Source organism: Schistocerca piceifrons, chromosome 2 (genome assembly GCF_021461385.2).
Source record: "Schistocerca piceifrons isolate TAMUIC-IGC-003096 chromosome 2, iqSchPice1.1, whole genome shotgun sequence".
Classification (NCBI taxonomy): domain Eukaryota; kingdom Metazoa; phylum Arthropoda; class Insecta; order Orthoptera; family Acrididae; genus Schistocerca; species Schistocerca piceifrons.
This window is the reverse complement of record NC_060139.1, coordinates 342914157-342937646: the sequence shown is the minus strand read 5'-3', so window position 1 is coordinate 342937646 and position 23490 is coordinate 342914157. Positions and strand designations below refer to the sequence as shown.

General features: G+C 39.0%; 1 protein-coding gene across 3 annotated transcripts in view; it reads left to right on the top strand.

Moving 5' to 3' along the window:
• Positions 1–325: 325 nt before the first annotated feature.
• Positions 326–23490, top strand: part of LOC124776497 (cryptochrome-1) — a 73649-nt gene continuing 50484 nt past the window's right edge. For all 3 annotated transcript variants that reach the window (XR_007015629.1, XR_007015630.1, XM_047251515.1), the window contains exons 1-3: positions 326–851; positions 934–1079; positions 10412–10606. Coding sequence is in view for 1 of the 3 variants with exons in the window: in XM_047251515.1 (XP_047107471.1) it covers positions 768–851; positions 934–1079; positions 10412–10606 (425 nt within the window). In the remaining 2 variants the exon portion in view is untranslated. The remainder of the gene's footprint in view (positions 852–933; positions 1080–10411; positions 10607–23490) is intronic.

Sequence of the window (23490 nt, the reverse complement as noted above, 5' to 3'; positions counted from 1 at the left end):
TTCCCCACGTTACATCTGGGGATGGAGCGGAAGGTAACTTTGATGCACGTGGCAGCTACAATAAAAAATATCCGCTGTCACGTATTTCACAGTGAATTCATCAGCAACTGTTGAATGACTTTTTGAGGGCCTAGCCTGATCGTTAATAATTCCTGGAGGACTATTTTAGGCGAAACTTGTCCACTTTCTGCCGCCTAATATGGAGCATTGTAAATTGATGTCGTATGCAACTCGCACTTTTCATTTGAAACTTTCGAGAAGCACAATTTAGTTCGATAGTTTTGCGTGCTAACAATCGATAGATTACTGTCCAGTTACTGTTTAATTGTCTGTGTTTCAGAATTGCGGAATGTTGTGTCGATATGTAAATGAGAATTGAAGTCAAGTAGATCTTAAGAACCACTTTCCTCTTTTGATACATTATGATAAAGCTAAAGTTTAATATGCTTTTGTCTGAAAATAATGGTTTCAAATACTGACATTTTCCAATCCCTTTAGTGAGTCGTCTGTTTTGAAACGCGCCTGTTTGAAAGTAGTTCCCAATGGACTAGTGACTTTCATGACCTAGCGTTCGCGTACACACATGTTAAATATTTCAAGTTTGAGCTGGATGTGTGTTCGTTTACCGTAACCAAACTGGTTTTGCTTTGGGGCTGTTGTCGACGAAAGATCATGTTACCGTTGTGGTATTGTGGATGTTTCGTAACATGAGGGGGAAGCGCGCACACTAGTTCTCTTTTTATACCGTATATTAGTATTCCAGTAAAATGGCCAAAGGAGTGGCAATACATTGGTTCAGAAAAGGCCTTAGGATACATGACAACCCAGCGCTTCTGGAAGCGATATCCGCTGTGCGTATTAACTTAATACCAATTTATAAACGTGTAATCTGTTATATTGATATTAGGGCTACGAAATTTTTGTATATTTCAGTGTTACAATGAAAACCTGGAATTATGCCCTGTTTTTATCCTCGACCCTTGGATCATAAAGAAGTTGCGCGTTGGCCCAAATCGTTGGAGGTTCTTACAGCAATCGTTGTGTGATTTGGACGCAAATCTCCGTAAAATCGGAACAAGGTTAGCCTGCATGTATTACTGCTAAATATTGTTTAAAATTATGTACAACTAACACACGATACTATACGCAGTTAAAATCGTAATCATGACAATAACAGAACAAACAAGGTAGGGCAACTTGTATTCTGTGGGGTAGCGTTACAGGAGGAAATAAATGAGATTCCTGAATACGCTGGAAATATTTGTTTTGGTACGACAGGAGACCAACGTGGATACTCTAACACATATACTGTAATTATGTGCACTCACCAAAAAGCGATGCGAAATGAAAAGAGAATAAACTGTGTTACGCAATATACACATGACTGTAGGTTGATACCAGTACATAAAAAATGAATGCGGTAAATGGATACAGAATAGCAATAAATGAGATGGGAGGTAGTGTTTCTGTTCTGTGAATACAGTCATGGAATTTATCTAATGGGATCAATTATTTGTTGGACTTTGTCTAGCTGTGGCATGTTGAAATTTTCTGTATTCAGTTAACTTAGTAGCTGTCATGAATACGGACTTAAATGGTTGGTTACACATTTTTATGTTTTTGAACGTCTATGTAAAATATTTATTCATCCTTACATCTACATCTGTACTCTATAAATCACTGTGAAGTGCTTGGAAGAGGATATGTACCATTTGTTAGGGCTTTTTCCAGGACCATTCACATATGGAGTGTGGGAAGAATGATCATTTAAATGCTACTGTGTCTTCTGTAATTTATCTAATCTGCCCCCATGATTCCTATGAGAGTGAAATGTAGAATGTTGCAGTGTATTCCAGTAGTTCTTTGTAAATAGGCTTTCTTGGGATAGTTTGCCAATCTTGAAGAGTATTCCAGTTCAGTTCTTTTGACATCTCTGTGACTCTCTCCTTGGGGTCAAACAATCGTGTGACCATTCATCTTGCCCTTCTCTATATACGTTCAATATCCTCTGTTAGTCCTATCTTGTATGGGTTCCACACATTTGAGCAGTATTCTAGGATGGGTCATACATTATTTGTAAGCAATCTCCTTTGTAGACTGATAGCATTTTCCTAGTATTCTACCAATAAACTGAAGTCTGCTACCTGACTTTCCCACAGTTGAGACAATATGTCGTTCCACTTCATATCTGTACAGTGCATCCCAGAGTGCCCCAGAGAGCTACAACGCTAAGAAGAATCGCTTCTCGGCTTTTGGCAAGATCAGTGTGTAGTAGGGAACAATTTATTTAATTTCTATAATAATGAGTGAGATCACCCACGACTTTAATTTTTTTGCAATTGTCAGTACCTTTAACCCAGACTGACACAGATTCAGATTCATTTTTTTTCATGTTTCTGTATGCTTTGGTGGATTCCAACTATGCCTCATTGACATTATAGGATACTATGTTCTTGTTTTTTCTTTGTGTGAAGTACACATTTCAGATTTCTGAACATTTAAAGCAAGTTGCTAATCTTCACACCACTTTGAAATCTTATGAATATCTACCTGAGTATTTGTGCAGCTTATTTCAGACTGCACTTCATTACATTTAACTGCATCATCTCCAAAAAGTCTGAGGTTAATATTATTGTCTGCAAGGTCATTACTACACAACATAAAAAGCAAGGGACGCAACACACTTCCTTGTTGAAGTTATTTCTACATCTGTTGATGATTCTCCATCCAAATTAACTTGCTGCATTCTCCCTACCAAAAAATCCTCAGTTCAGTTGTAACTGCCTTTTTTTTTACCTAACTGACAAATGATGCAAACTGAAAAAACTTATGCATATGGAAAACAAAAACATGCAAAATGGACACTATATATTAAAAAAATTATGTCAGTGTTTAAGTTTTTATTTGATTTTTTGGCAATCTGAACAGTCAAAAGTAGTGATTGCAGGCTTTCTCAGCATATTCCAATGATAAAGTCGTATTGGGTGATCATCTGAGTGGTGGCTTTGTCTTGTTGTAAAGTTTCAGTGAGTTTTGTACCCATCATCTTCACCTGACTAATGTATTTACTTAAAGGTGATGGGTAAGAAACAATTGACCATCTCTCCCCCCCCCCCCCCCCCCCAAAAAAAAAAAAAGAAAAGAAAATTCTTGGTTGTGCTGACAGCTTGATCTGTAGCACAGCCCGAATTCTGGGTTAGATTCGAAGGTGACACTTTGGTTGTGAGTTGGAAAAGCCAACAAATGTGAAACCAGAAAATGTACTTGTGGTAACAAATTGACTGGTAGTGATTCCTAGTGTTTATGTCTGTGCGGTATTGAAAAATGCAAGGGGTCCAATATGTAACTTTTACAGTGTTGAGGGTTGGTGTTCTGTGGAGTCATTAACTAAGAGAAGGAAAAGGAGGGGTCCTAAAATTGAGACTTATGGGACCTCTGATGTGATTCATATTATTTTTGAACAGGTTGTTGTTCTGTCACGTGTTGTTATTTCTACCAGCTATCTGGTCAGTAAATGTGAATATAAACTCATTGATGGATTTATGTTTATGAAAGCTGAATTGCTGTGCTGTTTGTAGGGATTACTTTCAAGGAAAAGACATTGCTGAAGCATATACCATTTTTTCTATTACTTTTGGTACAGCTGGGAAGAGGTATATAGGTTGATGGTTGTTGACCTTGTGCTTGCTCCCTTTCTTGTGTATTGAAACTCTCTTGAACGTTTTCAGTGGTTGTGGGAAAATGACGGTACTCGTAGATGAGTTGATTATATTGCAGGGTGGTGATGCTATTTCATTAGTAACATGTTTTATTACATAGTTAGTTTAATATTCAAGGCCAGATGAGAGGAAATATCTAGTTTAACCTTCAAGGCCAGATGAGAGGTAATTTTTCATATTCCTAGTAATTAGAACTTCCTTCAAAGCTGCAGGTATTAGAAAAAGTGGTTTGTCAGTTAAACTGCGTTTACAGTGTTGACGGATCTTCTGCTGCATACTGTGGTTGGCAATTAGTTCCGTTGGTTATAGCCAGTTGGGTGATAGCATACAGTACACAATGATTAGCAGCTGGGTCTAATAACTTTTTTCAGTGGAAGATATAAATTTATTTATTTATTTTTTTCGGCATGGGTACTGGAAATTGACAGTTACTGATTTGGCTGTTATGAATCATGAAGATGGTTGCTGGTTTTCGTATGTATTTCTTATATTGTCTGTGTTTCAGAATATGATAGGAGTTTTTGGATATAGTTTCGTAATTTGGTGTTATAGTTTGGTTGAGAATTGTCAAAGCCAATGAATGTGAGTGCAAGAAAACTGCTTGTGATAGTGGACTGATCCGCAGCTTAGTCCAATGTATATGGTAGATTGAAATGTTACAGTTTGGTTGTGAGTTGGTAAGGCCAAAAAATGTGACTGGAGTAAAACTGACTGGTGATGGACTGATCTGTATCATAGATGAATGATTGTTTTGAAAACTTTGTGGGGTATTTTTGATATGTTGTGATTTCTAAGGTTGTGGTTATGCAGGAACCGAAGAGTACATTTTAAATTTTACAGATTATTCTGTTTTATGTGACAGCATTCTGCTCAGTATATTCCATTATGCTGCCATGCAATTTCATACACTCCACATCATGGATGACCTTTATCAAACACTATTTTCTCCGTGGTTTGGTCATCCTGTCTAAACATCTGACTCATCATTCACCATATTCATTTCTCAGTATTTAACAAATGGAGCATGCAAAGCGAAAGCACCATAATTCCACCGTTACCAGTTTGTCAGATGTTAACTACAGTGGAGGTAAAGATTTTGTTGGTGGACAGCAACCAGCTGAAAGGCTACTAGTTATTTTAGAAAAGTGTTTATTAAATGTATCACAAATGTGTTTGGTGTCTTTCATGTGTTCATGACATAAATAATTATAGGCCCATGTCATTATTGTCAGGTTTCTCTAAAGTAATTGAAAGAGTAATGTATGAAAGGCTAGCTGACTTCCTGAATAAAAATAAAATACTGACTAATGCTCAAAATGGGTTTAGAAAGAACAGATCCACAGAAACGGCAGTCTTCCAATTCATGAAAATGGTTCTAAATGCCTTGGACAAGAACGAATTAAGCTTTGGAATATTCTTAGATTTATCTAAAGCATTTGATTTAATCAGCCATGACTTATTGCGTATGAAACTAGAATGTAACGGGGTCCGGGGACTTGCCTTCAAATGGTTCAAGTCTTATCTCTCTGATGGACAACAGAAAGTACAAATATGTCATGAATGCAAAGAGTGTCTTTCAGATTTTTTTTTTTAAAAAAAAAAAAAAAAAAAAAACCCTAGCTATGGAGTGCCTCAGGGTTCTGTGTTAGGCCCTCTGGTGTTCTTGATGTTCATAAACGATTTGCCAAACCATCTGATGGTTGCAGAAACAGTGATGTTCGCTGATGACACTAGCATTTTTATAAGAGGATACACTGAGGATGATCTACAGCAGAGTGTCTCTAGGACAATAAATGAGACAGGAAAATGGTTTAGTGATAATGCTTTGATCATAAATAAGGATAAAACGGTATTGTTGAATTTCAGTAAAATTAAAAGTAAAGCTAGAAGAAGAGTAAAAGCTGAGTTAGGGAACTATGTTATTGCACAGGCTCCATACACAAAATTCCTCGGTATATGGGTGGATGAGTACTTGAGATGGGAAAAGCATCTAGATGATTTGAGTAAAAATTTAAGTAAATGCTGCTACGTGCTAAGAATGCTTCGGGAATGCTGCAACACTGAATCATTGCTGTGTGCGTATTATGCTTACATGAATAGTTTGCTTAGATATGGTGTGATCTTCTGGGGAAATACAGGTATGGCAAAACAAGCTTTCAAACTTCAAAAAGGGCTAGTAGAATAATGAAAGGGGTTCCCTGCAGAGTGTCATGCAGGGAAATATTTAAAGAATTTAAAATAATGACTCTTCCTAGCTTATACATCTATGAATGTGTATGCTTTCTGAAAACTCACCAGGAATTTTCAACATTAAATAATCATGTTCAGAACCATGAAACAAGGAACAGGGATGATTTTCACAGACACACCCACAAAGGAGCACTGTACGAAAAAAGTGTAAACTACCAGCCCAAAATACTTTTTAGTGCATTACCTTCTACAATAAAGAAAATTAAATAATTTCATAAATTCAAGGTGGATCTTAAACAATTTTTACTAACACATAGTTTTTATAGCATTCAAGAATATCTGAATATGGAAAAGTAATATTATTTATATATTCTGATAAAAAAGATTTGTATTTATTATCCAAGTTTTTTAAACAAATTAAAGATAAAAAACTGTATTGTAATTGACTACATCCATACAATGTATATTGTTAATGGATGAATGAAGAGATTGATTGATTGATTGATTACTATGTTGAAGAGATTCTGGTGTTTTCCATTTGATATATATTTGTGAAATTTTTCTGATAGTATCCCACATGGCATTAGATTTGTTATTAGAATCATTTATGCAGGGTTTATTTACTAATTGTTTTGTTTTAGATTTTACTTTATGTAGAACCTTTTTGTAAAATATTAAATAACTGTGGAAATTTGGATAATCTGGTTTTACACTTTGCTCATAGAGTGACTTCTTATTCTTACATGACATTCTTATCTTATTGTGATCCATCTGTTATCAGTTTTCCAGGCTGAATATTGTACTTTGGCTCTTTTACTGGGAACACCACAGTGAAATGAAGACACACTATGCAAAGGAATAGTGAAGTTTTCTTATCTACATCGTCTTTCTGAGACCGGAATAGATTTTTAAACTGGCCGGTATTGCTAAGGTCTTTGATATGTCTTCTATAGATGAAAGTGGATGATACCCTGATGGTCAGAGTGTATATTGGATCAGTTGAGGACATTCATAAATGGAAGAGATTCTGCATTCTGGAACACTGCATTTACCAGATGCTTGAATTGTGTGTTATTCTAATTTGATGGGCTATTATGTTTTAAGTACTGAAAGTTGCTAAAAGATTTTTTGACACTGTTTGCTGTACATGAATTGTTAGCAAAATCCCCACATAATACCTTCTTTACTTGCAATTTGTAAAATACATGACACTTGCAAGCCTGTTCAAAAACTGGGTTATGTTTCCACTGGGAGAATAGTAAAGACAGACTATTATAATATTAGACTGCTTGAGTTCTATAGGAAAATGTTCAAAGTGTTTCTCAGTATTCAAGTGGGCAGTTTCATAGTATGTGCTGAATAACCCATCCCCTCCCATCCCATCCCCAACCCTGGCTGTTAGATCTAAGTAAATGTTACCAATTGTATAATTGTAAAGTTCAAGAATGATATGGTATCTTTCTTGAGCCAGTGTTCTTTGAAACAAATAACATCAGTCTTGATACTGCTGGGCTGACATCTAGTTTTCTTCCATTCATATTTGTTGGCATCGCCAACTGACAACCAAACTGTCACATTCCAACCTAACCTTGGCCTCAGGCTGTGCTGCAGGGCAATCTGTCAGTACATCCCATTTTCTTAAATTTACATTTGTTGGCTTCGCCAACTCTCGACCAAATTATCACATTCCAACTTAATCTATGCTTTAGTGTTCACTAGAGGTCAGTCTGTCCCTATGCTTCAGTCTCAACTAGAGGCCAATCTATCAGAACATCTAGTTTTTTCCAGTCACCTTAGAAATGCAACAATCAGTAAGAAATCTTAAAATTCGTAATAACCAGATCAGTAAAAGTAATTTTGGCACTCTCCATATTGAAAAAAGCCGTAATAAGTTTGTATCATCTGCCAAAAGAAATCATTATATTCAGAGATTCCCATTGGTTACCGTGTACAATCACCTGACTGGCTATGATTAATGTCAAACTAATTGCCAACTTCAGCATGCAAAGAAAGGTCTGCTGACACAGTAAGTGCACTTTAGCCATTGAGCTATCAAAGCCTTTTTGGTACTGGGTGACAAAGGGATGCTTCTGGGTTTTTTGGATGTAGTAACTGTATCAGTCAGAGGGTGAGAGTATGACACAAACTCACTTCTGATGAGGTAACAGGCTTACTTATTCCTGATAGGGGATCCCTTGATTTGAGAGACCTTGTGGAACTCACAGATGATGCTTCATGAACATAACAACCAATCTGCTCTTTACTGAATGTTGTGTCACAAGAAATAAGGCTGAAACAATAACTAACACATCATGATTATCTTTATCCAGCAAGGCCGTAGATGTTATGGAGTGTATAACTCTCCCTCCCCCACCCTCCCCCCTCTCCCCTCCCCCACCTCTCACCCCTCGCCCTCCCCCTCTCCTCTTTCCCTCTCCCCCCTCCCCCTCCCCCAACCCATCTCCATCTCTGCCTCCCTCTCCCTCTGACACACACACACACACACACACACACACACACACACACAGAGGGAGAGAGACAGAGAGAGAGAGAGAGAGAGAGAGAGAGAGAGAGAGAGAGAGAGAGCAGAAGAATAGGTGTATCTGAAATTGCTCTTGCTTTTCCAGTTACACTACTCTGCTATTGCTGTGTGTGTGTGTGTGTGTGTGTGTGTGTGTGTGTGTGTGTGTGTGTGTGCGCGCAGCGCGCGCTGCGCGCAGCGCAGCGGCGCGCAATCAGATTGTGGATGCTCAGTGCCTAGGACACTCCAGCTTTGAAGTCATACACTCAATGGGCTTTTCACGTGCCAACACTAGAGTCACTTGCTGTGGGCAACTTGTTTATGCCAGCAGTCACTGTTGTGGATTGTACTGGTTATGAACTGGCCACAGTGCAGCAAGTCACTTGTTAATTCAAAGCCAGATATCAAGAACAAGTAAGTAGCTGTACCACTGAGAATCACCTCTTTGCTCTAGGGTACTGTAGCCACAGCCACATTCAAATACCTTTCCGCATGTCCCACGGCACCAAGATTAACATGGGCCCAGGAGCACTGTCGCTGGATGTTTGAAGTATGAAAAAGCTCACATATTATGTTTAACAGACAATGCGTCCTCCTTGACAACAGAGCACTGTTCAGATGAGTGGGGATTAGCTTAAAATTATGTGATCATCTCTTACTGGCGCGCAATACAAGAACCTATTATATAATCATGGGCCTTTGTTTGGCAACCTGTTGCACCTCATAGGTGACCTGTGCCTGACATAAAGTTGTTTGTACTCCTATGTTATCCCCCCCCCCCCCCTTCCAATCTCTTCCCAGTCAGATGACTTCCATATTCTAATGAGTACAACTGGGATGCTACTTTGTGAGATGTACACACCATAGAATTAGTTATAACCACAACAACAACAGTTATGGGGAACGTGGATCACAATGATGCCTTAATGATTTTGTGTGAAATCCATACTATAGTGTGCTGCTGCTGCCATTATTCATCAGTCATTTAATTCAACTACTCATGACTGTGATGAACACGTGTGTTAAAATAGTGTCTTTGTAAATTGGAATGTAAGTTTCAGTGTATTTACTGAATTGCATGGTAGCAGGGTAAAAACATATAAAGTCATTGCTGTCTATATACAGTTAGTTTTTTGAACCAGTTTCATTAAGTTTCAGATTATAATTTACTAGTTGAAAGTTAACCTACTGTATTTCAGAGGAAGGATAATAAGAATCATTATAGAATTTTAATGGGAAAGATGAAGGGACATTGTTATTTATAATATGATGTTGGAGCTAAAACTATAAAGTTAAATACTGCACAGATTACACAACGTGAATGTTTAATATTCATTGATCAGTTTGGGTTGCAGGCAGGTCATCAATAATTATAAGCTAGAGGCAAAGTTTGCTTGAGTGATTCTTAATTTCAAAGCCAAAGCATAGAAATTGTATCATGTGTTATGAAGCAAATGATTACTAAGTTGTACCCATTCTATGACATTTTGTCTGTTACTTTGTGCCATACTAGATATCTATCTGTACTTCAAATTGGAATTAAATGTTGGGATGGTTCCTTTGAAAAGGACATGACCAGTTTTCATTCACATACTTGTTCTGCTCTAGCTTGTGCTCTGTCACTAATGATATCTTTTTCAACAGGATGTTAAACCATAACCTTCCTCAATTTTACTCTATCTTTAACAGAGCTGGTGGTGAATTTTTTGACCTAAAATTGTTCATGTTGCAGAGAAGTTTCTTGTATTTGCTTAATCAAGTATTCTCATTTATGTAATGATTATCCATCACTTGGAAATAACATTTTATGCTGCTGCTTACACCTCACTAATCAGTGTTATAATTTCAGTATACTTTAACAAGAAACTGATAAATCTATTGCGAGAATCTATTCAGAGTTGTTCATTTACGTTATTTTAAATACAAGTGAAGTCTTATTTGGGATATAAGAATTTTCTCATTGGTATTTCTGTTCTTGCAGATTGTATGTTTTGCGTGGTACCCCTGAGGAGACTTTCAAAGATAAGTTTCAAGAATGGAATGTCAAAGTTATCACTTTTGAAGCAGATATAGAACCATATGCAAGAGAAAGGGATGAAAGTGTCATAAAGATTGCCAAAACTGCAGGAGCAAGAGTTGTTCAGAAGGTGTCACATACACTGTATGATCCTGAACAGTAAGTATTGTAGTTTTACAAGGAAATGTCAATATGTAAGCTTTGCTTCAAGTTTTTTTTATTGCCAATGAAGGCAGCAGATTTCAACAAAGTGCTTTACATTCCTTGATTTCTGTGATAACCCTGAAATAATGGCAATGTTAGCACTATATTTGGCTATGTATCCAGCTACATCACTAAGTTTTGTCAATAAATTTACCATCATAGTGCAATGCTATGTTTTCTCTATATACAGTCCCCAAGTACTCATTCACTTGAAATTCAATCTCCCTTTCAGATTTTATGCAAATAACCTCAGACTTACGTTTTCTGCAATGCTCCACTACATCAAACAACATCAACACCTATAGTTAAGATAAAACACTTTCAAGGCAACTGAACATTTAAAGTATATTGTCTATAAATATTGTTATACAAGAACCAACTGTCTTTCATCCAGACCAAGCCTACACTGTCTGCATGTAATCAAATGTGCTTCTTTTTTCTAACATTGACATTGCTGATGAACTCTAAGGAAGTTAGCACTCTTCCATGGTGGAACTTGTTGGTCCATGGAGCTTCTATAACCATATCACAGCAAGGATTTAATTGTGGTGCACCGTCCTGGTAGACACCATATCTGCTGAGTGTGGAAGATGCAATTCATCATGAGGTGCACTTAGAATACTTGTGAAAGTAAGAAAATATTTGTCTGCTTGTGTCTGTATATGTGTGGATGGATATGTGTGTGTGTGCGCGAGTGTATACCCGTCCTTTATTCCCCCTAAGGTAAGTCTTTCCGCTCCCGGGATTGGAATGACTCCTTACCCTCTCCCTTAAAACCCACATCCTTTCGTCTTTCCCTCTCCTTCCCTCTTTCCTGATGAGGCAACAGTTTGTTGCGAAAGCTTGAATTTTGTGTGTATGTTTGTGTTTGTTTGTGTGTCTGTCGACCTGCCAGCACTTTCATTTGGTAAGTCACATCATCTTCGTTTTTAGATATAAAATATTTACTTTACTATATAACAGGCACCTAAGTCCCTTTAATAAAAGCCAGTTAACTTTACTGATTCTTTGTGAGCTTCATGTGCTACGAGATCATGAGAGATGCATGCCACCCACATTGTGCGATGTGTGACTCACGAAACAAGCTTTTTTCATGCTATATGTGGCAATTTTACTCATTGCAGTAGCAGTTTATTTATTCAGTGTATTTGCTGAATTGCATGGTAACAGGTGAGCAGGGTAAAAACATATAAAGTCATTGCTGTCTATATACAGTTAGTTTTTTGAACCAGTTGCACTGAGTATCGTAACTACAAACATACACTCAGATAAAAGCGTGTTAAACTTTGTGGGGCAGACATTGCACATGTCACTATAGGTACAATAATTCTTCCTGCTGTGAAGGAGATAGTTGCAAAATATCAAAATCTTCTATTTATTTGACTCAATCCCTCCCAATCTTTGTTTTATTTTTGCAGCCAGTTAAGTAAGTTATAATTCCTCAAGACTTAAATATTCAGTGGTTACAGCTGTTTATAAAACTAGGTAAAAGTAAGTAACCCATACTTAGAGAGCTGTTTTACTCATTCAAATATTTATAATTTTGAGAAAATCACTTGATTCATTTAAATACATTATTACATTATAAAATTAGAGAGAGAAAGAATGACTGCCCAGTACACATCTTCAGGAGCAAAATTCTAATATTTAGCTGACAGATGCAGGTAGTATGTGCACATACACTAAAAGACTATGCTAGCATCGGGAACTGTTAATTTCTTCGTCAGAAAAGAGGCATAAGTTCAATTAGATTAGAATGGAGGGAAGGCCATTCAGACCACAGCCTGAGAAAGACCCACCTACTGTGAGGTCAAGGGGAGACAAAGATGAGGCAGAAGCTGCCATTGTACATGCCACTATGTGTTATAACCACTGCTGATGAAATGGATGTTGGACTGCAGCATTCTGAGCATACCAGCCAAAAATCCTATATTTCATTTCTTGCCTAACATCTCCAACAGGCTGAACAGAGAATTGATTATGCTTTATTTCACTTATTCTCTCTTCATTATTACCTTGTCATGCAAAACAATGCTTCTGTACACAGCAAAACCATTTAACTGGATTCTAAATTAGCCAAGCCTTTAATTATGTATAATTCCTAAAATGAACTGTTGCAAACAACAAAGATGCCTCTCAACTTGACATCATTTGCTCAGACATGTCTGTACTGATGATAAAAATTACAGACTAAGCAAGTATGACTCTATTTTCTATATCTATTGTATACGTATTATAAATTAAAGTCCCCCAATGCAGATTCTGACTGTGTGTTCAGGCAAATGTCAGGAATGTCTAGGAATTTTCATACAGATTTCACTAATAGATAAGATGAGTCAGAAGGAAGGTTTGTGTATATAGTGTATTACCACTAAGTAATGATGAGAATGTAATGTATGTATTGTTATATATTCCACACTTAATTGGCGTTTGGAGTGACATCTTGTGACAATGATGGGAACTGCAAGCTGGTCAGCTACAGAGGACGTGATATCCGCAGCTACAGAGAGAAGTAAATCTTAGCCATGTTCTTTGTCAGGCCTGCTGGTCTAGCAGTAAAGCACATGCCTTGAAATCAACAGTTTGCGGGATTGAATTCTGGTTGAATGACTGACATTGCAGTCCACCTTTTAACTTAGAATTCTTCTCTCAGTGATGTGGAGATTCACGAGAAACAACATGTTGTTTGGATTCCACATTTAACTGCATGTTCCCTTGCCCCAGTTGGTTAACAGGGATAAGTCAGTGATATGCAAGTCATTAAAGTACTGCCCAATTGAAAAATTTGCACCAGGGCATTGAGCCATATGAAATTATTACTACCAGAATTTGTATGTATCCTCATCTTCTGTACACATTATATGAGGGTCCTTTTAAAAGTCCTGCACACTGTGCATGCGCATCAATTACAGTGGTGGAATTCATGCCGGTTGTGAGCTGGACTTCAGGCATGACAATGGTTTATGTGTTTGCTGGTTTATGTGGCTGTGTCATGAGTAATTTAGTTTTAAAATGGAAGCTGAAACCGAGTCAGGTTGGATTACACATAATGCCCAGTGTTCCTACATCAACATTGAATAACTACATGGAAGTAAATCAACAGAAATTTACAGTGCTTTGAGAGAGGTGTGTGGGAATTGTGTAGTGGATCAGAGCATGGTATCTTGGTGGTCTGCAAGTTTCTGTAAAGGTTGGGGAATAACTTAGCACAATCAAAGAAGTGGAAGGCTATCAACTGCAACAGACTACACTTCTCAAGTATTGTTCATAACATTCTGAGTGAGGAACAACAAAAAATGTGAGGAAATTGCAAAAGGTAATGGATTAACCCCCCCATGAACCATGGACCTTGCCGTTGGTGGGGAGGCTTGCGTGCCTCAGCGATACAGATAGCCGTACCGTAGGTGCAACCACAACGGAGGGGTATCTGTTGAGAGGCCAGACAAACGTGTGGTTCCTGAAGAGGGGCAGCAGCCTTTTCAGTAGTTGCAAGGGCAACAGTCTGGATGATTGACTGATCTGGCCTTGTAACAATAACCAAAACGGCCTTGCTGTGCTGGTACTGCGAATGGCTGAAAGCAAGGGGAAACTACAGCCGTAATTTTTCCCAAGGGCATGCAGCTTTACTGTATGATTACATGATGATGGCGTCCTCTTGGGTAAAATATTCCGGAGGTAAAATAGTCCCCCATTCGGATCTCCGGGCGGGGACTACTCAAGAGGATGTCGTTATCAGGAGAAAGAAAACTGGCGTTCTACGGATCGGAGCGTGGAATGTCAGATCCCTTAATCGGGCAGGTAGGTTAGAAAATTTAAAAAGGGAAATGGATAGGTTGAAGTTAGATATAGTGGGAATTAGTGAAGTTCGGTGGCAGGAGGAACAAGACTTATGGTCAGGTGACTACAGGGTTATAAACACAAAATCAAATAGGGGTAATGCAGGAGTAGGTTTAATAATGAATAGGAAAATAGGAATGCGGGTAAGCTACTACAAACAGCATAGTGAACGCATTATTGTGGCCAAGATAGATACGAAGCCCACGCCTACTACAGTAGTACAAGTTTATATGCCAACTAGCTCTGCAGATGACGAAGAAATTGAAGAAATGTATGATGAAATAAAAGAAATTATTCAGATTGTGAAGGGAGACGAAAATTTAATAGTCATGGGTGACTGGAATTCGAGTGTAGGAAAAGGGAGAGAAGGAAACGTAGTAGGTGAATATGGATTGGGGGACAGAAATGAAAGAGGAAGCCGCCTGGTCGAATTTTGCACAGAGCACAACATAATCATAACTAACACTTGGTTTAAGAATCATGAAAGAAGGTTGTATACATGGAAGAACCCTGGAGATACTAAACGGTATCAGATAGATTATATAATGGTAAGACAGAGATTTAGGAACCAGGTTTTAAATTGTAAGACATTTCCAGGGGCAGATGTGGACTCTGACCACAATCTATTGGTTATGACCTGTAGATTAAAACTGAAGAAACTGCAAAAAGGTGGGAATTTAAGGAGATGGGACCTGGATAAACTAAAAGAACCAGAGGTTGTACAGAGATTCAGGGAGAGCATAAGGGAGCAATTGACAGGAATGGGGGAAATAAATACAGTAGAAGAAGAATGGGTAGCTTTGAGGGTTGAAGTAGTGATGGCAGCAGAGGATCAAGTAGGTAAAAAGACTAGGGCTAGTAGAAATCCTTGGGTAACACAAGAAATATTGAATTTAATTGATGAAAGGAGAAAATATAAAAATGCAGTAAGTGAAACAGGCAAAAAGGAATACAAACGTCTCAAAAATGAGATCGACAGGAAGTGCAAAATGGCTAAGCAGGGATGGCTAGAGGACAAATGTAAGTATGTAGAGGCCTATCTCACTAGGGGTAAGATAGATACCGCCTACAGGAAAATTAAAGAGACCTTTGGAGATAAGAGAACGACTTGTATGAATATCAAGAGCTCAGATGGAAACCCAGTTCTAAGCAAAGAAGGGAAAGCAGAAAGGTGGAAGGAGTATATAGAGGGTCTATACAAGGGCGATGTACTTGAGGACAATATTATGGAAATGGAAGAGGATGTAGATGAAGATGAAATGGGAGATATGATACTGCGTGAAGAGTTTGACAGAGCACTGAAAGACCTGAGTCGAAACAAGGCCCCCGGAGTAGACAATATTCCATTGGAACTACTGACGGCCGTGGGAGAGCCAGTCCTGACAAAACTCTACCATCTGGTGAGCAAGATGTATGAAACAGGCGAAATACCCTCAGACTTCAAGAAGAATATAATAATTCCAATCCCAAAGAAAGCAGGTGTTGACAGATGTGAAAATTACCGAACTATCAGCTTAATAAGCCACAGCTGCAAAATACTAACACAAATTCTTTACAGACGAATGGAAAAACTAGTAGAAGCCAACCTCAGGGAAGATCAGTTTGGATTCCGTAGAAACACTGGAACATGTGAGGCAATACTGACCTTACGACTTATCTTAGAAGAAAGATTAAGGAAAGGCAAACCTACGTTTCTAGCATTTGTAGACTTAGAGAAAGCTTTTGACAATGTTGACTGGAATACTCTCTTTCAAATTCTAAAGGTGGCAGGGGTAAAATACAGGGAGCGAAAGGCTATTTACAATTTGTACAGAAACCAGATGGCAGTTATAAGAGTCGAGGGACATGAAAGGGAAGCAGTGGTTGGGAAGGGAGTAAGACAGGGTTGTAGCCTCTCCCCGATGTTATTCAATCTGTATATTGAGCAAGCAGTAAAGGAAACAAAAGAAAAATTCGGAGTAGGTATTAAAATTCATGGAGAAGAAATAAAAACTTTGAGGTTCGCCGATGACATTGTAATTCTGTCAGAGACAGCAAAGGACTTGGAAGAGCAGTTGAATGGAATGGACAGTGTCTTGAAAGGAGGATATAAGATGAACATCAACAAAAGCAAAACAAGGATAATAGAATGTAGTCTAATTAAGTCGGGTGATGCTGAGGGAATTAGATTAGGAAATGAGGCACTTAAAGTAGTAAAGGAGTTTTGCTATTTGGGGAGCAAAATAACTGATGATGGTCGAAGTAGAGAGGATATAAAATGTAGGCTGGCAATGGCAAGGAAAGCGTTTCTGAAGAAGAGAAATTTGTTAACATCGAGTATAGATTTAAGTGTCAGGAAGTCGTTTCTGAAAGTATATGTATGGAGTGTAGCCATGTATGGAAGTGAAACATGGACGATAACTAGTTTGAACAAGAAGAGAATAGAAGCTTTCGAAATGTGGTGCTACAGAAGAATGCTGAAGATTAGATGGGTAGATCGCATAACTAATGAGGAGGTATTGAATAGAATTGGGGAGAGGAGGAGTTTGTGGCACAACTTGACTAAAAGAAGGGATCGGTTGGTAGGACATGTTCTGAGGCATCAAGGGATCACCAATTTAGTATTGGAGGGCAGCGTGGAGGGTAAAAATCGTAGAGGGAGACCAAGAGATGAATACACTAAGCAGATTCAGAAGGATGTAGGTTGCAGTAGGTACTGGGAGATGAAAAAGCTTGCACAGGATAGAGTAGCATGGAGAGCTGCACCAAACCAGTCTCAGGACTGAAGACCACAACAACAACAATGGATTAAACAAACATTCTGTCAGAGATTTTTCACTTGTGAGTTTATGCACTACCCCATCATGATGCTGATTAGAAATGTCACCGGCCTTAGCTGCGCTGCCTTATATTTTATCAACTTCATCTCTTTTATCAGAACATCTCATGTTTTTATTTTCCTGGAACCACAGAGTCTTTTTAATATTATTTCAAAATGGAATTTCATTTTGGTAGGAGCAGTGTTTGCTTTATTGTATTAGTGTACTGCCTGCTTTCTTCTTTTCTCTATAAGTGTCAGATCTGTCCTGAGTTTCATTTATCTGATAGGTTTTGTATGCTAGTTGTAATTCGGGGCTAAATAGCCCATATATTCCCAACTGTGGATCAACGTATATAAAAAAATGGAATGGATAGAATAAGTGACGAGCTAAATAGGAGCTGAAACATAAAAATAACCGCACACGGTTGCTTATGCTAGGAAAGAAACATATATGAAGCTACTTATGACAACAGAAGGAACTCTTAAAAACTATACCTAAAGCCAGTAGTTAGCCTGGGGGGGGGGGGGGGGGGGGCTAAGGGGATGTAATCTATCTAAAGACGTTGTGGTAATAAAGTTATGGGGATAAAACGTGAGGTGTTCAACGGGCTAAAATGAGGATAAAAAGAAAGAAGATGAACAGCTTGACCAACTGCGCTTGCCAATCAGCGCACGCATGTGAAAATCCCCAGATCATCAGATTTACAAGTATGAAGAACAAATTAAAGGTGCGAAACCTTCAAAAAATGTTCTGTTTATTAGTAGGAGTTGGTCGTTAAGGATATTGTCTTTAGCATGTTGCAGATGCTTAAAGATCTGCATTTCTTCCAAAACATCCAGTTTTAAGCCCTTAACCTCCAGTTAATATCGAGTTACTTCATGCCAAGGTTAAGGGCTTAAAAGACTTCTGGCCATCTGTAAATTGCTTAAATCACTCAAATGTTCTTGCTTGGTTCAAGAGGATTCCCTGAGGATGAGATGCATTTCAGCTGAAGTTTTGTGGAGTTAAAAACAAAACTTCACAGATATCCTTTGTTCCTTCAAGTCAGTCATTTTGAAATTCACAGACAACATTCACACCAGTGCACTCACAAACATGCCATGTGGCAGACTGGCAGTTGAAAGACACAACTAGAGGTGTGTAGTTATGGAAGACTGTACTGCTGATTGTGTGGGTGTAGTATTCAAATTCTCAGGAATTTTGGTCAGTACTTTGTATGTGTAATATAGGATTCTTCCCTCTCTTGAACATTTGTATTCATGCTGTGCATGGGGTGTTGTCCTTGACTTCTCTGCTTACCTAAATTGTGATTCTCCTTTCTTAAGGCTCATTTCTGTACAATTGCTTAATCTTCTATAGCTAAGTCGGTTTTATTTGTTGTGACTGTGCGCTCTTGTAATGTTTTTGGTTCCTAGCTGGGTGAGGAGAGGGTCGTATGATAGGTAGGTGGCCAGTTTCCTCTCACTACAACACAAAATGTGTGCATTGTTAAAATACACTTTATTACAGAAACCAATTGAGTACTTAACGTCAATGGTGTCCATTCTGAAGTTATGTGATTAACAGCAATCAAATGACATGTACTAATTCGTGAGTGTTGTCCGTGTCCATATCACAACTTTATACAATGACTAACATTCCCCCACAGGTAGCCAAGGTGCGAGGCGACAACGATCACGGTGGAAGACTAGAGCACAGTGCAAAGTATTGAGATGCGATGCGAACTGAGTCCCGATGCAATGTACAGAGGTACTGAGGTTGAGAGATTGAGAGATAAAGCCAGCTTGTTCGGTGGTGGTGGCCTATATGCATTTTGCCCAGGGGTTTTTATCAGCGCATTGCCTGGGGGTGTGTGTTGGTCTTCTCTTGTCATAGTCGTGCCTAGTTTAGCGCCTCCTATACAATGTTTCCTCGTGTTGACGGGTGTGCTGGCAGAGGTGAACACCAGGACAATATTCACTTATTTTTTTCTGTCAGGGCATCTTATGCCATAAAAAATTCTAACTATTCATTAATATTTCTGTCTGGCCATTTTCTTGATGCATACAGAAATATCTCTCTTGGAGTGCTTAGTAATTTATTGGTGTTTCATGTACTTGATGACTCCCCATGTTTAATGATAGATCTGTTCTTACCTCATTTAGGGAATGACTGCTTGATGCTTAAAAAAATACTGACGGATTTGTTGATGCAGGATGTTGTGATACTGAAGTTTTTGTTGACACTCATCTTTTCCTATAAAAGACTGGCTGTCCCATGTGTAATGATAGGAATTTCGCCATGGATGTTCCAAGCTCAAATCACTATATTCTGCTTAATCAGCTCTACCAATTTCCTCTTCAAAATCTTTCATTGTAAAGACCATGCCTCGTGAAACCACATTTGCCATTAATGCCTCAAGGCATCACTATAGTGGAAAGTCAGCAATATCAGGACTATCGCTAGAACTTCATCTTTCTGTCTTTATTTCCATGCCAGAAGGTCATCAACGTTTTACACTTTTTCATCCCAATACTAAGCTACATCAGTGGCACTCTCACTTGCTTCCATAAATCTTCAAGACCACACTGAACTGAAGAAGCAGACCACTCTAATACATACTTGTGTCACATGTGCTCATAGCTGATTTATCATTCTCCATATCTTCCATGAATGTTTCATGCCCATAGAATCATCCTCTTGAAATGAGTACCAGCTTGCAAGTTCTATGCAAAGCCCTTACTTGAATGTGTCCTCTGATCTATACATGCATAAACAGTTCTGCTTAAAAACGCACTTCATGGCATTATTTATCCAGGGCTAATCATATTTGAGAAATGACAAGACTTAATATGATAGATTTTTAAAGGAGGTAATCGGATACACCATCAAAATCATATGAGAGTAACCTTGATTTCTGCCTCGTAATGCCTGTTATTTCAGATTTTGTTGCTGGACTAAGAAATAGAGACCTTGGAAATATTAACAGATCCGAGGAAAGGAAGAATGGGAGGGTATTAGAAGAAGAAGAAGATTTTGTAACCAGATTTTATGCATGTAAATTATAAATAACATAAATTTTAGCATAACAAATAATGATGTCCGTCTTTCTGATGCATGAGTTTGCCTTTCTTGCCAAATACTTTTTGATGACTTTCCATGTGGCTTTTGATTTATTCCTTAAATTGATAACATGTGGCAATAATTGGATCACATACAGGATGGGCAAAATGAAATGGACCTGGAAAATATTTACAATAAGACTGAGGCAGGATTGACCCATGTTAATGATAGAAGATGCTGGAAATGGTCATTGTTGACATCGATTTTGTGCTGCAGACTTTGCTGGAAATTGTGCCAGAACACTTTCAGTAATTAACTCTTGGACAAACAGTTCCACACAGTTTTCACTTAATACTCGACAATGAGCACGTGCTGTCTTATCATGAGCACCATTTTGTGTTGCATTCAACTGGTCACTGAACACATATACCTCTATCACTTACTTAAATGTAATGACACAGCAAAGTGCTCAGGACAGGATATCTGGGTAATTTGATAGTATATTGGTCATCACTAACCATATAGAAAGAAAGAATGGACCTATAAAGTCCATGTGAACGTAGTACCCTACCTAACTCGGCATGGGCCATGGAGCAAAAGTTCCTGCTAGTGCTGCCTGTTGCTCAACACACTGCTTGCTCTCACAGATAATCTTACTCAGTAGCCAAGTCAGTGCCAAGCAAGTAAATAAAATGCCACGCAAGAACTTTCATGCGAGTCACACCCCAATGGCCACGCTGTAGGAGAGCAAGGATATTAGTCCTGCAGGACCAGAGGGATAATGATCTGGGAATTGTCCAAGTCATTGTGAAGGAGGGGAGTGCTGTCAACAGTGACCAGCCATTGTCAGAGGAGGAAATAGATGCAGAGCAGACCAGACTGCTTGGTGGGCAGTCGCTCAGGCCAACCGTTACACACAAAATCAACTGCTTGTCAGAGCACAAGATATTGCTGGGTGGCCTGCACAACACAATGGCATGTTACCGGAAGTCTATCCACTGCATTCCGCAAGTGATCATTCATCTAAAAACAGACAACTTCAGCTTTGTTGAAGGCTTGATGGGGATCCCATGGGCAAACACAATGTTCCCGCGTTAGCTTGCTGTGTTGTGGATCTATAATGAATTTCATAATAATACACACTTAAAAACGAAGATCAATGCTGGAGTCATTGCACAATCCTGTCAGGAAGTCGCGATTGGGGGCCAAAGAATGTCACAAGTGACTTATCCGGACTGTGTACACTGTGGCTAAAGCTTCCTTTTCTATCTGAGAATAACTGCGTTGAATGGCTATCAAAGTTTTGGAGGTATACATGATAGGCTGTTCAGAGCCATCATCATTTCTGTGAGCCAAAGCTGCTCCAACCCCAATTTGGGAAGCATCTGTCAGTTTGCTCAGTGCAATGGTACCAAGGCACAGTGATGTCTTCAGTAGAGACTTTATGTGGACAAATGCTCTGTTGCAGTCTGCAGATCAAATGGAAGGAACATATTTTCTATGCAGATTTTTCACTGGATGAATGATATCTGTTGCACTGGGAAGAAATTTCAAATAATAATTGGCTTTGCCCAGAAATGATAGGAGTTTCTGTGGGTTCCTCAGTTCAGGTAGGTTATCGGTAGCTGTTATGTGGTGCATTGTAGGTTTTATGCCATCCTTCGAAAGGAGGTGGCTCAAATATTTGATTTCTCTCAGAAAAAGCTTCCTTTCAGGAGATTTCACTTCAAGCCTGCCTCTTACAATTTAGTGAAGAGGATCTAAAGGTTAGCAGAATGGTTCTGCCATGAGGAACCCGTGACAGTAATATTACCAAGATAGTTTGCACAGCATGGAACACCTTGCATTAAATGCTCTAAAAATCTCTAGAAAATGGCAGGAGAGCTCGCGATGTCAAATGGCAGGCACGTGTAATGGTGCAACTTGAAGGGAGTGTTGATGACTGTAATCTGTTGAGAGACAGAATCCAGCTGAAGCTGCAGGTGTGCGTCTGCCAACTCAGATTTTTAATGACACTCACCATCCACTAATATCACGAGTATTTCTTCGGGACAGGGAGTAGGGTAGCAAACCACTACCAAATGGGCATTAATGGTGGACTTAAAATCCCCACACAAACAAAATACTCCATAAGCTTTTGAATAACCACCAGAAGAATATCCTGCTGGCTGGATAGAACAGGTTCAATGATGCCCAGGCCCTGCACCCTGTCCAGTTATTCCTCTACAGCCAGCTGCAGAGAACACGGAATAGTAGAGTATGACACAGTTTAGGAATGGCCATTTGTGTAATGGTGATGTAGGCCTTGTAGTCTTCTGCCACATCCAATACCAGCAAAAAAAAAAGTGACACAAACTTGCGGCAGAGATCCTCTAATGTCTGAAACTGGATGGAGTGAGAAATGAGATGCACAGCACCTCAAACTTGGAAACCACAGGTCCCGCATTGAGACCAAAAATCTTTTCAGGTGTCACACTGTATACAGCAAAAAATGTGACTGGCCTTGTGACATGCTGATACTCAACATTGATTCTGGAATGGCTTTCAACAGGAAAGGGCTGCTCACTGTCACTGATCAAACAATGATTAGTGGAGGAAAGAGAAGGGCATCCCAAGTGCTTCCAGATTAATGAGAGACACAGAAGTCCTGGTATTGACCTGAAAATGAAATGGGCATTGCTGAGTTTGCAGTATGATATAGATCTTGCTGGGAACACTGAGATCTCGGCTGAGCACCAGCGTCACACTATAAATCTCAATAAACTCCAAGTCTATGGACAGGCCAGTTGGGGAGCCACGGCAGACAGCTGCCATATGACCACGTTTACAGCAAGCTGCACATCATACTTGCCGGTGCAGACAGTGACTACAGGAGTGTGTTTGGAAACGAATGAAGATACAAGGGGAAACTGCATTGAGAAGAGCCACAGTCCGATTGTGAATAGTGTGAATGAGTAAAAAATGATGATTGTGTTGGTGAACAACACATGTACTGTGGAACTGAGTGCATCAGCACTATGTCCGTCATATCCTCAAACTGTTTGGTTGCAGCTTGGACACTTTGAACAGCTGAGCAATAGCCAGTACCTCCTTGACTGTGGGAGCTTGTAAACACAGTGCCTCCCACTTATATATAATTAATTTGGCAAGGGACAGGGT